The 15,410-nt window shown below is 36.2% G+C and overlaps 2 protein-coding genes across 2 annotated transcripts in view; one reads left to right on the forward strand and one right to left on the reverse strand.

Moving 5' to 3' along the window:
• Positions 1-5,124, reverse strand: part of LOC107548528 (aldehyde dehydrogenase 2 family member) — a 12,928-nt gene extending 7,804 nt beyond the window's left edge. The window contains exons 1-5 of the mRNA XM_016229242.1: positions 4,766-5,124; positions 3,085-3,189; positions 2,199-2,361; positions 1,073-1,227; positions 831-959 (exon numbers count right to left, since the gene is read on the reverse strand). Coding sequence (XP_016084728.1) covers positions 831-959; positions 1,073-1,227; positions 2,199-2,361; positions 3,085-3,189; positions 4,766-4,876 — 663 coding nt within the window. The 5' untranslated portion in view covers positions 4,877-5,124. The remainder of the gene's footprint in view (positions 1-830; positions 960-1,072; positions 1,228-2,198; positions 2,362-3,084; positions 3,190-4,765) is intronic.
• A 227-nt stretch (positions 5,125-5,351) lies between these two features.
• On the forward strand, positions 5,352-15,202 carry vps33a (VPS33A core subunit of CORVET and HOPS complexes). The gene is made up of 13 exons (XM_016229243.1): positions 5,352-5,466; positions 5,693-5,758; positions 5,896-6,023; positions 6,772-6,955; positions 8,002-8,118; positions 8,355-8,529; positions 8,724-8,917; positions 9,220-9,346; positions 10,227-10,294; positions 11,610-11,747; positions 12,668-12,805; positions 14,304-14,472; positions 14,907-15,202. The coding sequence occupies exons 1-13, from the start codon at positions 5,365-5,367 to the stop codon at positions 15,098-15,100; spliced, it is 1,800 nt and encodes a 599-aa protein (XP_016084729.1). The 5' UTR covers positions 5,352-5,364; the 3' UTR covers positions 15,101-15,202.
• Positions 15,203-15,410: the final 208 nt, after the last annotated feature.

Here is a 15,410-nt window from a genome sequence, read left to right on the forward strand (position 1 = left end):
GTTATGAACGAACCAATGAAACTCATTTGTCCGTGTTTCACTCTCGAATCGCAGAAAGCGCTTGAGAAACAGTGTCTCTTCCGCGGCTCGGTATGCTTTCAACTCGTTTTTTTAGTCTCGAGCAAGACTGTACAACATTCACATTACATGATTTGACTGATCTTTACGTAGAAATGGCGACAACGCACCACATTAAAAGAAATGATCATTCATGTTTTCATAACGGCTGGCCAAATTCAAAAACAAAACTAAAATTCAATCATCTTTGAGAGCAAGGGGGCCCCCTGGTGTTTCGGGGGCCCTACGCAGCTTGCGTATTTTGCGTATAGGGAGGATCAGCTCTGGCTTCACTATTATAGGCTATATAATTATTATACTGTACACTGTCTAAAGAGATGATGCAGGGATGGCCTATTTTTGTAGGCCAAAACCTGGAAACAAGTTCACATTTGAGTAATTCTGGTTCTGAAATTCTGAGTCATTGAATGGCCTAAAAGTCTGTGGTGAACATAAGAGTTCAAGAAATTTTCATGTTTTATTCTACAACATAAAATACATCAGTAATACACCTCATTTAAAAAAGAAAAAAAAAAGCTTGAAAAAGATGGTGGCGAACAAGAATAATAAACTTTTGTTGGTTGCAGAGTTTATTTTCTCCAATAATCCAAAAGCCAATGCAAAAATCCAGTCAGATTTTTGTCAAAGGAATCAGGGTGATGCTGGTCTGCAAAAATATATCATCACTGCAGCGCTCTATACATAGCGATAAGAGTTCAAGTAAACGTGTTATGTTATTTTAAGTGCACATGTACTGTAGGTAAGCCATTCACCTCTTTGATCAGACTGGCAACATAGAGTGCAGTGAGAGGCGTCTGTTCTGCCACCTTCATCACCACTGTGTTTCCTGTGGCCAGAGCAGGACCGAGTTTCCAGGCCTGCATCAACAGTGGGAAGTTCCACTGGAGGATGGTGTGAGGAAACAACGGCGACATGTGAAAGACAGAAAAAAATATTGTATTACTCAGCAAATACAGTACATATTCAATTCGAAAATTCCACAGCATATACTTACAGGGATAATTTGGCCACACACTCCAATGGGCTCATGCCTGGTGTAGCAGAAGTAATCACCATCAATGGGAATGGTCTTCCCCTCCCATTTGTCTGCCCAGCCAGCATAATACCTACAGACCAACCAACACCCAACAGAAAAAACAAAGTTCTGACCTTATGATTAATTTCACTCCCTTTATCAGATTTAACTGCGCACCAATCATTATAAAGAAGTTAAAGAACCTTCGGAACTACTAAAATCAGCAGAGGATCAGATCATATCAGATATTATAAAGCTTGTCAGTGGCAGATATGATACATATATGTCACTTCTGAAGCAAATATCAGCTTTTTTTGTATTTGAAAAGAACGAAAACTCAAACATATAGATAAATATATAAGAGCTTCCTTATGTTATAAAAAAATAAATATATGTATGCTCACTCAAAAAATATTTATGTATTTGAATTGCATATAAAACTTAAAGCCATTTGGATTACACAGTTCTGAAGTACTGAACATAGTTCAAATATGACCAGCTGCAATATTTAATTAGTTAAATATGTATGATACTGAATCAATTTGGATTTATTGATGATAAATCTGGTTACTGTGTATTTAAAACACTTTTTATTAGTTTATTAGTACTATCCCAGAAATCCTGTATAATTTATGTATGACTGACACATGCATCATGTTAAGTTCATTAATGTAAGGTAAAACTGTGTCATCTTACATGCAATTCAAATACACAAATCTTAAATTTGGGTCAAAATATTTTTTAGAACTGCTCAGATGTGATTAGTAATCTGCAATGCAAGACACTAATTATGCAACTCAGAGAAAGGACTGAGTTTCCTCAGACTAAAATGTGCAATGGGATATTAGTGTAAAGTCTTATGGGTTTGGAATAACACGAGGGTGAGTAATTAATGACAGAATTTTCATTTTTGGGTGAACTAACCCTTTAAGCAAGCAGTGAGTGAAAAAGTAAGAGAAAATGTGCCTGAAAAGCTCAGATGTAAATTGTATAATTCATATAATTGGGGCCTTTTCGGATTCTGTCGTTGGTCTTTCATTTTGCTGAATCATACTGATAGCATTGTTTTATACATTTGATAAAACAGCTCAATGTCAATGAGGACAAAGATTGTTTGAGTGACTCACAGCTAAATAGGCAGCGTCTCTCTCTATGCAGTCTGCTAATCGGCTCAAGAGAAGCCCACGATGGGACGCATCCATACGCCGCCAGGGAGACCCAAGCTTGAAGGCATCTTTGGCAGCTTTGACAGCTTTTTCCACATCCGACTGCATGCAAAAAAAAAGCACGAGAGAGAAACATAGTCTGAAAATGTCATGCAAGACTGATGTGAGAATGATTCAGGCCAGTTAATGCAACTTTGCCCTATCAGACCATATTTCTTAATTGGCAGCATTACTTGATATACACTGCACAAAATACAGATATCCTAATGAGTTCATTTCAGTGCCAGAGTCTTTATTAAGTTATGCTTATTACATTATATTTGTGAGGTAACGTTAGTTCAGTTAAGGCTGGCTATTTGGCATGTGTTAAATAAATATGCATGGCTATTTTTAATCCCAGCTCCTGGTTTATATCTGCCATGTAACCCAACTCTTAAACATATACTCTTCACAACTCTATAGACCTAGCATGTGTTAACACATTAACTACAGTAATACTAAAAATAATCAGCCTTGTTATTATTTAATAAAAAGGAGTCATATTTGATTTGTCAGTGGAGTGAAACTTAAATTTAGGTCTATTCCTCATCATGTTGCTTCAAAAGACTTGGCCCTTTTCAATGTATTGTATTAGAGAAAAAATATCTTGATGCTCAGCTGGTTTAATCAGATAGTCAGCCAGTCTCTCAACCTGACCAGCTGAAAAGTGCCCAAAATCCAAAGAGTTTACCAGCTGAGACCAGCAAACCAGCTACTTTAAGACATTTTTATTTGGCACAGATGTACTTGGATTTTGAATTTAAAATACAAAATTCAAACACCTACCTTACCGCCCTCTGCGACGTGGCAGATAACCTCACCAGTAGCAGGATTGATGGTTGGAAAAGTTTTCTTGCTTACTGCATCGTGCCATTCATTGTTGATGAAAATCTGAAGAAAAAAAGAGACACATTGACATGCTCTGGCATTTTAAAATGTTGAAGTCAAAGTCAACTTTTACTGGTATTTTTTTCGCATTGCAGATCAATGGACAAAAACATAAGAGACCAAGTATTTACATGCCACTGGCAATAAATTATGACAGCTAAAACTAGGGCTGCATGTTATGCAGGAAAAATACAAGGTAACACTTTATTTTGATAGTCCACTTTAGACATTCTACTAACAGTAAGTAACTTTACAAATATGTCAACTAGCAGTCATTAGAGTATTAGTAGACTGTGCATAATATCTTCTAACAGTATTTTGATTGGTCCACAACATACAACATACTAACTATAAGAAATGTTCAAGTATATGTCAACTTATTCTACTAAACCTAACCTAACAGTCTACTCTGAGAGTTAGTAGACATGTAGTTGCAAATGAATGAGAATTAGTTGACATGTAGTTGCAAAGTTACTTATAACAAATATGAACTTAGGGCTGTAGGAATTGGTCACATTACAAATGGAAATTATAATTGAGCTCATCTCCTGTCATTCATTTATCTGAAAATCAAACTGAATTTCTGGCTGCAGGAAACACCTTAAAGAGCGGAGTGTTGTTAGTTGAGAGGGTTTATCTAGAGTTTATCTAGATTGGTCTATATACTATATGCTGCACAGGTGTTGATGTAGCACCTACACTCAAGATGACAGATTACAACACCAAACTGTTTACATTTATCTGGAAGCACAAACCACACTATATGATAAGAGATAACCTGTCATGCAAAGATCTGAGGAGAACTCAATGTTTTAGATTTTAAGACTTATAATATTATTTATGAAAACTGCTTTAAAAGGTAATTACACAGGTTAAGTAAAAGAATGGTAATGGTGTTTTACATTATAGTGTAATCTTATTTGATTATAATTTCTTAGTCAGTATGTAATATTGAGTGCTATTAAATGTTCTCTCTCTCTCTCTCTATATATATATTATAAGCAATCTCACCTCACAAGTTTCATAAAAAGATTGTCTACTAGTAGGCTTATGTCCAGTTATGACACTTGTGGTACTGCGTTTTAAAATGTGTAAAATTAAGTAAATTTGTAAAATGTAAATTGTTTCTCATTATTATATACATACTGTTAAATAGACCCAAAAATGTATTTGAACATTTTAAATCAATACCCTCACATGCTTATTTTGTAACACACACACACATACATACATACATACATACATACTGTAGTTGTTGTGTGTGTGAGTGAGTGAGAGAGAGAGAGAGAGAGAGAGAGAAGCTAGCCTAGAATTATGATAAAGCTAAGATAAAACAGAAATGGCATTTTCTCGATGGAGGCGGGGTTTGAAAACACGCCAAGTTCATTAACCTTCTGTAAAATGTCTTTTACATTAAATGCAATCGCCATAACTCTACGGCAGAGCAATTCGAGGATCATAACGATATCATGCTACGTTAGCGTAATGATAAGTCTGCAAACATTTAGTACAAATGTAGTTATAATATGAGCAACATACATGTTTGAATAAACGTGAAGTCTCAGGATTTGGTCGTTACCTTGTTATAGTGAACGTCTGGGTGAACGCTCGGTGCAGGAATCGTTGAATGCTGACATGCTGAAATACGGAAAACTTGAGGAAAAGTTCTGGAGAAAACAGCGCGCAGCATTTTTCCTCACTTGCCTTCAACACTGAGACCGTTCACTGTCGATGAACTCGGACTTCAGAGCAGAATGCGTTCGCTTGTTGCCAGATATTTGCGAGGAAACCAATGTCATAACATCCGCGCGTTTACGTAAGACACTATAATTATTCATTGTGTATATCCATCAGCAGAATTATATCAGTATTAACCGAATCAGCGGCGTTTACAACAAATAACTCTGAATGTGAAGGAACGAAAATGTCGAAAACTTGTGGATCTGGCAACAAACAAACGCTAGAATGCCTGCGTAAAAGTCGTGCTTAATCCAAAATCATTTTCGCGAAACGTAACTAATAAATAAATAAAATATAAACATTTTAAAGTATTTAAATACTGTTAAATTATATAGGAAAATACTGAAATAAAATGTACATATGCTGGTTTTTATTTTGAAAGACGAATCATGTGACACCCTGAGGCCGTGACAGTCATATGACCGTGGCTTAGGCAATATGGCGTCACATTTGTTTTGCGGCAGAGTAAACCTCAATATTTTGCGAGAAGCTGCACGAAAAGACCTGCGCGAATTTTTAGACAAGTGTTCGGGAAGCAAGGTAAAGCTCTTTGCTTTTATACTAACTAATGCAGATTAGTCTCTAACTGTCCCTCTTCTGTCAGATTTGCTCAAAACATACTGACCGCCTAACAATGTGAACTGTACTTTATGTTGTGGTTGCAAATGATTATTAATACAAATATTGTTCAGTGATTCTGTCGGTGGACATGGAAGGTTTAGAGCTTTATTATCCTTTAATGTATGTTTTCGCAATTTTTTTTAAGGCCATTGTTTGGGACGAGTATCTTACAGGACCTTTCGGCTTGATTGCTCAGTATTCCCTTTTGAAGGTGAGAGAAATTGTACCAAAAATACACATTTAGTGGACAAAATATAATTTAATATTTCAAAGACACCGTAGACTGCTTTAATGAGTCTTTTATGCTTTTTCAAGAAGGTGATTGTCTTAATTTTATTTTGAAAAAAGGAACATGAAGTCGAGAAAATGTTCACCCTCAAAGGTGGTCGTATACCATCCGCTGCTGTCAAGAACATTGTCTTTTTTGTTCGACCAAGGTTGGAATTGATGGACATCATTGCAGAAAATGTTGCAAGGTAAGTCAACAAAACAGAGTATGAGATTGATCAAATCTGATCTCTTTTGGCAGGACTATCCAGCACTACACTGAACAGTCAAACAATGGCCTGAGACAAGTATAAGCTTTTAATAAAATCTGAACAAACACAATGGTTCCATTACCTTTTGTTCTGTATACGGTAAGCCAGGGCTGTCCAAACTCGGTCCTGGAGGGCCGGTGTCCTGCAGAGTTTAGCTCCAACCCTAATTAAACACACCTGAACCAGCTAATCATGCTCTTACTAGTCATACTAGAAACTTCCAGTCAGGTGTGTTGAAGCAAGTTGGAGCTAAACTCTGCAGGACACCGGCCCTCCAGGACCGAGTTTGGACAGCCCTGCTGTAAGCTGTTTATAAAACAGGGATCCTCAAATCTGGCCCACGAGATCCACTTTCCTGCAGAGTTTAGCTCTAACCCTAATCAAACACACCTGAGCATGCTAATCAATGTCTTCAGGATCATTAGAAAATCACAGGTAGCTGAGTTTGATCAGGGTTGGAGCTAAACTCTACAGCGCATTGGACCTCCCGGGTAAGATTTGAGGAACCCTGTTATAGAACATGCTGATTTTTAATTTTGAGACAAGGTTTGCTTCCACAATGACAGGTATTTTGATTAAAGAAAATAAAAAGGTAGTTTTAATAATGTGCGTTGATTGCTGGCTGTAGTCAGTGTCAGTAATACTGTGTTGCTGGTGATATTGCATTTTAATATTTGCATTGCAGTGAGGATAAATTACAACCACGAGAATTCCACATCCTGTTTGTGCCTCGCCGGAGTCTCCTGTGTGAGCAGCGGCTGAAAGAGAAAGGGGTTCTGAACTCGTTCACAAACATCGATGAATACATTCTGGACCTTATACCTTATGATGGAGATCTTCTTTCCATGGAGTCTGAGAGCTCCTTTAGAGTAAGACAGTCTTTGAATGTCAAGTTTATTATGGATTTGTGTTCATCTTCTGAAGGATTTCAGATTCGGCATTAGTTAGACCTTGACTTGAAATATTAATGGATGCAAAATACCATTATTATTAAGATTTTTGGGGACATAGAGGCTAGTTCTAAATGCATACAAGTGCTGTGCATATTTAGCTTAATAGAGTAAAGCCTGACACATGAAATAATAGTCCACAAAAGTACTTTCTTATGGAACAGTTTATTTATTGTCAGGCCTGAGCACAGTTATGCAATTTAGTGCAGATGCTGATATTTATATTGGTAAAAAGTAAGATGAAATGCTGATAGCTTGTAATTTAAATCAGCGACGTTATAACAAAGACTACTTGCATAAAATCATGTTATCACTATTAGTTGTCACTGTCACTGTCACTATACTAATAATGTGTCTTATAAAATTTGATGATCAAAGCTCTGTGGTTTAAAAACATTTAATGCAGTGCAACACTACTTGAGAGTAGACCAAATAAACCTTCCACAAAAGCCTTATATTTGATACTCACATTTTAACATGATTTTTCTAAAAAAAAAAAATGATGTATGGATAATCAAGTAAGTTGCTTCATTAAGTGTGCATCTTGAAATATTAATAATATAAAAGTTGTGTGTTATGTTTACTTTATAAAAATCAATAAAGATTTCACAGCAAAAAGACGTGAACATGAATGAGCTGAAGAGGGATGTTTTTACAGTTGTACCATTTAAGACCCTTTACTTGCTAAAATAGTTTTAACTGATCAGTCAGATGACAGAAAGGCATGTAGTAGATTGTATTCAACATCTTTTTCAGTGAAATTTTGATCTTGTTGATAGCTTAGAGGTCTTAGAAATGTGCATTATCAAATATGATACTGCAGACTTTATTTTTATTGACGTTAAGCTGCAAAAGTGTCTCGTTTAAAAATCTGTTATTTCATAACATCAAACATTTGCCAAACTTTGTGCTGACGTATGCGTGAGCAGATTATGATGATCACATAACTGTTTTCTATTATGAAGGAATGTAATTTAGAGAATGATCAGACAAGCCTGTATCACGCTGCCAAGGGCCTCATGACTTTGCAAGCACTTTATGGAACAATACCGCAGATCTTTGGCAAAGGCGAGTGTGCAAGGGTGAGTAGAAAAGCATTTGTGTCAACTTTGCCTATTCTTTTCAAACATTTGTGCCTATTCTTTTCAAACATTTGATGCCATCTAGCATCTAGTTCTTCCTCAGTGGTACTTATTTGTTGTAGTCTTGTTTTACATTGCACTGATTTATTTTTATTTCTCTTTTTGTTTTTTTTTTGTTTTTTTTTGTTTTTTTTTGTTTTTTGTTGCATGGTGGTAATGGGCTGTGTCTTTAACAGCATGTGGCCAACATGATGTTGCGGATGAAGAGAGAGTTTGCGGGGAGTAATACTCAAATCCTGCCTGTTTTTGATACCCTCCTCCTGTTGGATCGCAACGTGGATTTGCTTACGCCGTTAGCCACCCAACTTACCTATGAGGGTCTTATCGATGAGATCTTTGGCATCACCAATGGTAAATGAGTTTTAAATTTGTGCAGACATAAAATAAATACTTTAGAAATATAGAACTTTAAAGCTATAAAGATCGTATAATGAGGTCGATCTCATTTTTCCCAATAGAAGTACCGAATTTTAACACTATAAAGATTGTATATGCTCTGGTTTTCCCCAGTAGTCTGTCCTGTCATACCTTTTTTGCTTGGACAGGTTATGTGAAGCTTCCACCTGAGAAGTTTGCACAGAAGAAACAGGGAGAAGGTGGGAAAGATCTCCCCACTGAGCCGAAAAAACTGCAGCTCAATTCAGCCGAGGAGCTTTATGCTGAAATACGGGACAAGAACTTTAATGCTGTGGGGGCGGCTCTCAGCAAGAAAGCCAAGATTATATCAGCTGCGTTTGAGGTTTGTGCTGCATTTTGTGAGCCTGCTGGCTGAGACAAACCAAGAACTACTGATTTTAAATGCATTTAGCAAGAAAATAAGCCTCCCACTTCCTTTGTCCACGATTTTAGTGAACCGTTTGCATTTATTTGATCAAGAACACCGTAAAACTGTTATACTGTGTAATATTACAATTCAAAAGAACTTTTATTTTTGAGCAATTATTCCTTTGATCAAAGCTGAATTTTCAGTGTCATTTATTCTAATATGCTGATTTGCTAGTGTTTACCATTAATGATCTGGTTTTCTTGTCTCTGTGCTAGGAGCGACACAATGCAAAAACTGTTGGCGAGATTAAACAGTTTGTTTCCCAGTTGCCTCACATGCAGGCAGCTCGAGGTTCCCTGGCTAATCACACCTCTATTGCTGAACTCATTAAGGACATAACAAGTAAGTCTGAGACCAATCATTTGTACATTCAGAATGGAAGTATTTCTGGTTCTTTTCCGCTGAAGGTCTGTGGAACGCTGTCAATTACAGCAGACAACAATTGTAGCTCATCCATCAGTTTGCACACAAAAAATGATTTATTTGTTTATTTGATTTTAAACTAGTTTATAGTTATTGTTTACAGAAGAGAGAATTCTGACTAGTAATATAGAGTGACCAACTAATAACATACTAAGAATAGCTTTTATATTTTATAATTTATACCCCCGGTTTCACAGACCAGGCTTAAGCCTAATTCCAGACTAAAATGTAAGTCTGGGCTGTTTCAAATGAAAGAAACTTGCTCTGATTGACCTTAAAATATCAGTGCCTTTATTTTGTCTCAAGATGCACACCAGTAATGTTTTTTTTCTAAGGCACGTTTATAAAAATTACTTAAATGTCCAAATTGGACTATGGCCTAATCCTGGTTTAGTCTAAGCCCCGTCTGTGAAACCAGGCCATAATTATAATTTAATTTGAACAATAGATATTTATAAACATGACCTGGTTAGAAATGCTGTTGCTTAGAAAGGCTTTGTTGTTTTTCTTACTCTTTTCATGCTGTAAATTTAGAGGATTAGCCAGGATTAAGTTATTCAGTTAAGTGCAATTGCTAATTCTACTAATGATGTTTATTTTTAGAATTTCTGCAACAAGTAGTAATCGTTCTTTTGCTGGTATCAAGAATAAGCATTTAGTAAAACATAATTTTGAATTTATATCCTGAATTATAAACTATATGATAATATTATGAGACCTGACATTAATTCACATTTAGTTTAACTTTTTTTTTTTTTTTTTTTTTTCTCTCAAACTGCCTTGCTTTCCTGTGTTTCAGTCTCAGAAGACTTCTTTGACAGTCTGACTGTTGAACAAGAGTTTATGACTGGAGTAGACACAGACAAGGTGCCTTGTTTTGTTTATGATTCCAATGTGAATGAAGTATAATTTAAGAAATTATTTTATAGTTTATACAACTTTAAAAGAAATGCCCGGTACTTTTGTTGTGTCAAAGGAATAGTTCACCCTAAAATTAAAATTAGCTGAAAATGTTCGCACTCGCCGTCCATGCAAGATGTACAGGTGCATCTCGATAAATTAGAATGTCGTGGAAAAGTTCATTTATTTCAGTAATTTAACTCAAATTGTGAAACTCGTGTATTAAATAAATTCTATGCACACAGACTGAAGTAGTTTAAGTCTTTGGTTCTTTTAATTGGGATGATTTTGGCTCACATTTCACAAAAACCCACCAATTCACTATCTCAACAAATTAGAATACTTCATAAGACCAATTAAAAAAGCATTTTTAGTGAATTGTTGGCCTTCTGGAAAGTATGTTCATTTACTGTACATGTACTCAATACTTGGTTGGGCCTCCTTTTGCATGAATTACTGCATCAGTGCGGCGTGGTATGGAGACAATCAGCCTGTGGCACTGCTGAGGTGGTATGGAAGCCCAGGTTGCTTTGATAACGGCATTCAGGTCATCTGCATTGTTGGGTCTGGTGTCTCATCTTCCTCTTGACAATACCAGGTCAGGCGAGTTTGCTGGCCAGTCAAGCACACCAAAACCATGGTCATTTAACCAACTTTTGGTGCTTTTGGCAGTGTGGGCAGGTGGCAAGTCCTGCTGGAAAATGAAATCAGCATCTCCATAAAGCTTGTCAGCAGAAGGAAGCATGAAGTGCTCTAAAATTTCCTGGTAGATGGCTGCGTTGACTGTGGACTTAAGAAAACACAGTGGACCAACACCAGCAGATGACATGGCAGCCCAAATCATCACTGACTGTGGAAACTTCACACTGGACTTCAAGCAACATGGTTTCTGTGCCTCTCCACTCTTCCTCCAGACTCTGGGACCTTGATTTCCAAATAAAAAAGCTTGTATCTTCATCAGAGCAGATTAGGAGAAATTTAGCATTGTCACTTGCTCACCGATGGATCCTCTGCAGTGAATGGATCTATTGAACTAAATTTACTGCAAGAGGGTGTACTTACTTACTTTGGAAAAAGTATTACATGTGGAAATGCAATGGACCACAATTATTGTTCAAACAGAAAATAATGAAGTTTAGTATACAAGTCCACTTAAATCCTCTAATATTTTAGAAATTTAAGAAAAATATTTTTTTTACATTGTACATTTAAATTCTCTGGGAATAGTTTGATTAATTTCTTTGTTCAGTGTTTTTTTTTTTTATTGTGATTTTACTCTCAGGCCAGCACATATATAGAAGACTGCATAGCACAAAAAGACCCTCTGATAAAAATCCTGCGACTGGTGTGCATGCAGTCCGTCTGCAACAACGGCCTCAAACAGAAAGTCCTGGACTACTATAAGAAGGAGATCCTTCAGGTTGGATAGAAGAAATTTCTTTGTGGTTTGCTTTTATTTCCTTTTAGATGGATTTTGTGAATCCATAACAGTGAATTTGAATCACGTTTGCATTTGTAATAACAATCACATTGCAATATTGATGTCTATGGCTGTCAAAATGGCTGAAAAACTAAATTCGAATTTTGTATTTAAATCTTATAAAAATTCGAATTATGACTGGGGGAAAAAGTGCATAATGTTTAATTTTTATAAACCAATTATAATTAAGTTGCTTAAACAACTATAAACAAAACAGCATCATGTATGTATGCATAGTTTAATACAAAGGGCGGAAAGCCAATCACAGTACCTTTTTTGTTTAAAAACATGAGATGCAGTGGGATGGGGAAAACCCCGCCATAAAGTCTTGATATATGTTTTTTTCAAAGTTGAACTTGCATTAATTTTACATGGCTTTCTAAACATGCGGCTCCTTTGTGCGAGATGCTAGTGCAACGGTGATAGATGTCCCTCTAGAAAATGTGTTCTGTGTGAACTGCTTGGTTTCAGTTTTGATGTAAACAAGATCATCTCCGCATTGTTCTCTTTTTCCGCAATATTTTGAATGAACAATGCAGCTAGCATCTAGTGGCTTCAACTGGATAGGCTAACAAAAACATTATAATGCAAGGACACTTACATCGTCATCGCATCTCGTGCGCCACTGATAAGGCTGCCTCCTTAACGCACACCTAAAATTCGAATGCAACGTTTTTGCATTCGAATGTAGATTTTTATTTTAAATTCGATTTAAAAAAAAAAAAAAATTTTTGGCAGCCCTGTTGATGTCACTGAACTTCTATCAGCGTTGTGCAACAGTCAGTCACTGTTTGTGGTGATGCTAGCAGTGAGTTATAAATGCCATAAACATTTACCATGTTTGTGTTTTGTTGGATTAGACATACGGTTACAAGCACATTCTGACCCTCAAGAACTTGGAAAAAGTTGGGTTACTCAAACCTCAAAGCACCATGAGAAACAACTACCCCACAATCAGGAAAACGCTCAAACTGTGGATGGAGGATGCCAACGAACAGGTTCTCTGTGTTTATATAACTGAAAATGGCCGGCACTGGTCAAATGGTCCCCACCCAAATTCACAAAAGAGAAAACCCACATTAGTGTTTCTATGACTTTCCAAAAGAAAGAGAGAAAAAAATTGAGATATTGATTACGGTGAAAAGAGAGAAAGACATGCTATCAAATCTATTAATGCATAATGCTCTAGACTTACTGATATAAAAGTTTTATTTAAACATTATTTGGAGTACTACTTCATAATGCACATTTCTTAATATTAAACCTACAATGTGTTTTACTTTCATGGGAATTGTATGATCTTTGAATAATATCGGTCTTTAAATGCAAGATATTTAAAGTGTACCTGAAGTGTACTTGCAATAGTTCCACTTTAGCACAATCAAATATACTTCAGTATATATTTAGTTGGACTTCAGCACAACTTATGCACAATTAAAGTGCAATTAAGTACAAAATTAGTTCTAATTGAGCAGACTTTAAGTATACCAGTTTAGTATACTAAAAATACAGTAGCAAAGTATTTTTATTAAGTACATAAATGTATTTGTAGTATACTTAGCATGAAACAAATGGATTTCAAATATATTTTAGTATATTTATTTTTCACTAGGGTGAAGTTGACATCATACATTATTTAAAGGGGTCCTATTATGCTTTTTCACTTTTTCAACTTTAGTTAGTCTGTAATGTTGCTGTTTGAGCATAAAAAAAGATCTGCAATGTTACAAAGTTCAAAGTCCACTTCAAAAGGAGCTATTTTATTTAACACAAATCACTTTTCAAAAACTACAACGAACGAATCGTTTGGACTACAACGCATATTTCCTGGGATTTGTGATATCACAAATATCAACGAATGGGACGAGACCTGGTTGAGCTGCACTAGAGAAGGCAATGAGTGTTATCACAATGTCGGAGACACGCTAGCTTTTCCAAGGCAGACAAACTTAGAGTGATTACAATCATCCGGGTTTAAATCATGATCAAATTGATTTGATATTGACGCAATATTTACACTGAAGCTCTATTTACACTGAAGCCGAGTGCTGCCAATCACAACACACACTGGCCCAGCTAACCAATCACAGCACATTTCGTATTTCAGAAGGCGGCCTTCATTTGATACAGGAACTATTCGAGCCGTTCATGCCAGACTGGGGAGAGAGGTGTTGTAATGTAAAATGTGAAAAATAATGTTTATTTCGAACAACCTAGTATGAGAGCCTGTTCTAGTACACCCCCAAAACAAAATCAAGAATTTGTAAAAGAGCATAATAGGACCCCTTTAAATGACCTTGTGAGCAGTTAGTTAAAAGTGATTGTAAAAATGCCTTAGAAAATCGCAGTTAGTTTTGAGAAATGATTTACAGCAGCATTTGTGTGGGAAGCCTATTGTTTTTAGCCATTTGAATTCCAAGTTTACTGTGCCACATCTAAGGACAACATGTTATTCGTGGTTTTGGAAATGACTAATGCGTGTTAACTTTCCTTTAGAACCCCAATGACATCTCGTATGTGTACAGTGGCTATGCGCCACTCAGTGTTCGTCTGACACAAGTGCTCGCACGTCCTGGATGGAGGAGCATAGAGGAGGTGCTGAAGATGTTGCCTGGTCCACACTTTGAAGAAAGACAGCAGGTTCCCACAGGCCTTCACAAGAAACGTAAGTGATGACCATTGACATGATTTACTTTGTAAAAGGATGGTCATTCTAGATCAGTAAAACCATCATAGTCTTTACCATCTTATAGTAATAAACTTGAGCTAGCTTGTAAAATTTGCTCCCACAAGCAAAAAAGCAACGAAAGAGCAGACTGAAGTGCTTCATTTTAGCTGTTAATCTTAGTTTATGCTGTTTGCTTGTATTGTCACAAAATGTAAACTATATTATCACCGCTCTAATCTGTGAAATCTGAGCATTAGGTATGAGGATATTACGACATTATTATTATATATTATTTCTGTAAAGCTGCTTTGAAAAATGTAGTGTATAAATAAAAGTGCTGTATAAATAAAAGTCTTGATGCATATTGTTGTAACATTTCTCTTATTTTGATAATTGATTGAGAGAATATTCTCCTTCTCTTTAATTTGCAGGTCAGCCAGGAGAAAACAGAACCACCCTTGTCTTCTTCCTTGGCGGTGTGACGTATGCTGAAATCGCTGCTCTACGGTTTTTGTCTCATATGGAAGATAGTGGGACCGAGTACATTATTGCAACCACCAAACTTATCAATGGCACCAGCTGGGTAAAGTCTCTCATGGACAATCCTGAGGAAAACTTACCTTAAAGCTGCCTGTTATCTGTCGGTCATAAACCCAGACTTTAATGTTTTGGGTACATATAGAATGCAAGTTACATCAAACTGTTGATGCTGTTTTGTCTGATCATTTTTAATGATTATGAGAGGGGTTGAAATTGCTGTTGCGATACTAATTTATTTATGAGAAAACATTTGTGAAAACAGCCACCTGCATCTAATCTAAGATGCAAGGTTTGTGAGTCAATGGGTTATGCAGTGTATAAACATACTAATGTTATATATAACCTGCTTCGTCAGACAGAATTAATTTCAAGAAACCACCATAAATTATTTGGTA

Source organism: Sinocyclocheilus grahami, unplaced genomic scaffold (genome assembly GCF_001515645.1).
Source record: "Sinocyclocheilus grahami isolate Dianchi unplaced genomic scaffold, SAMN03320097.WGS_v1.1 scaffold349.1, whole genome shotgun sequence".
Taxonomy (NCBI): domain Eukaryota; kingdom Metazoa; phylum Chordata; class Actinopteri; order Cypriniformes; family Cyprinidae; genus Sinocyclocheilus; species Sinocyclocheilus grahami.

Excerpts from the sequence above, each read along its gene's own strand:
- vps33a (XM_016229243.1), top strand. The coding sequence starts at position 5,365 with ATGGCGTCACATTTGTTTTGCGGCAGAGTAAACCTCAATATTTTGCGA. Across the intron at positions 8,119-8,354 it reads GCAAAGGCGAGTGTGCAAGG|CATGTGGCCAACATGATGTT; the intron begins GTGAGTAGAAAA and ends TGTCTTTAACAG. Across the intron at positions 14,473-14,906 it reads CACAGGCCTTCACAAGAAAC|GTCAGCCAGGAGAAAACAGA; the intron begins GTAAGTGATGAC and ends TTTAATTTGCAG.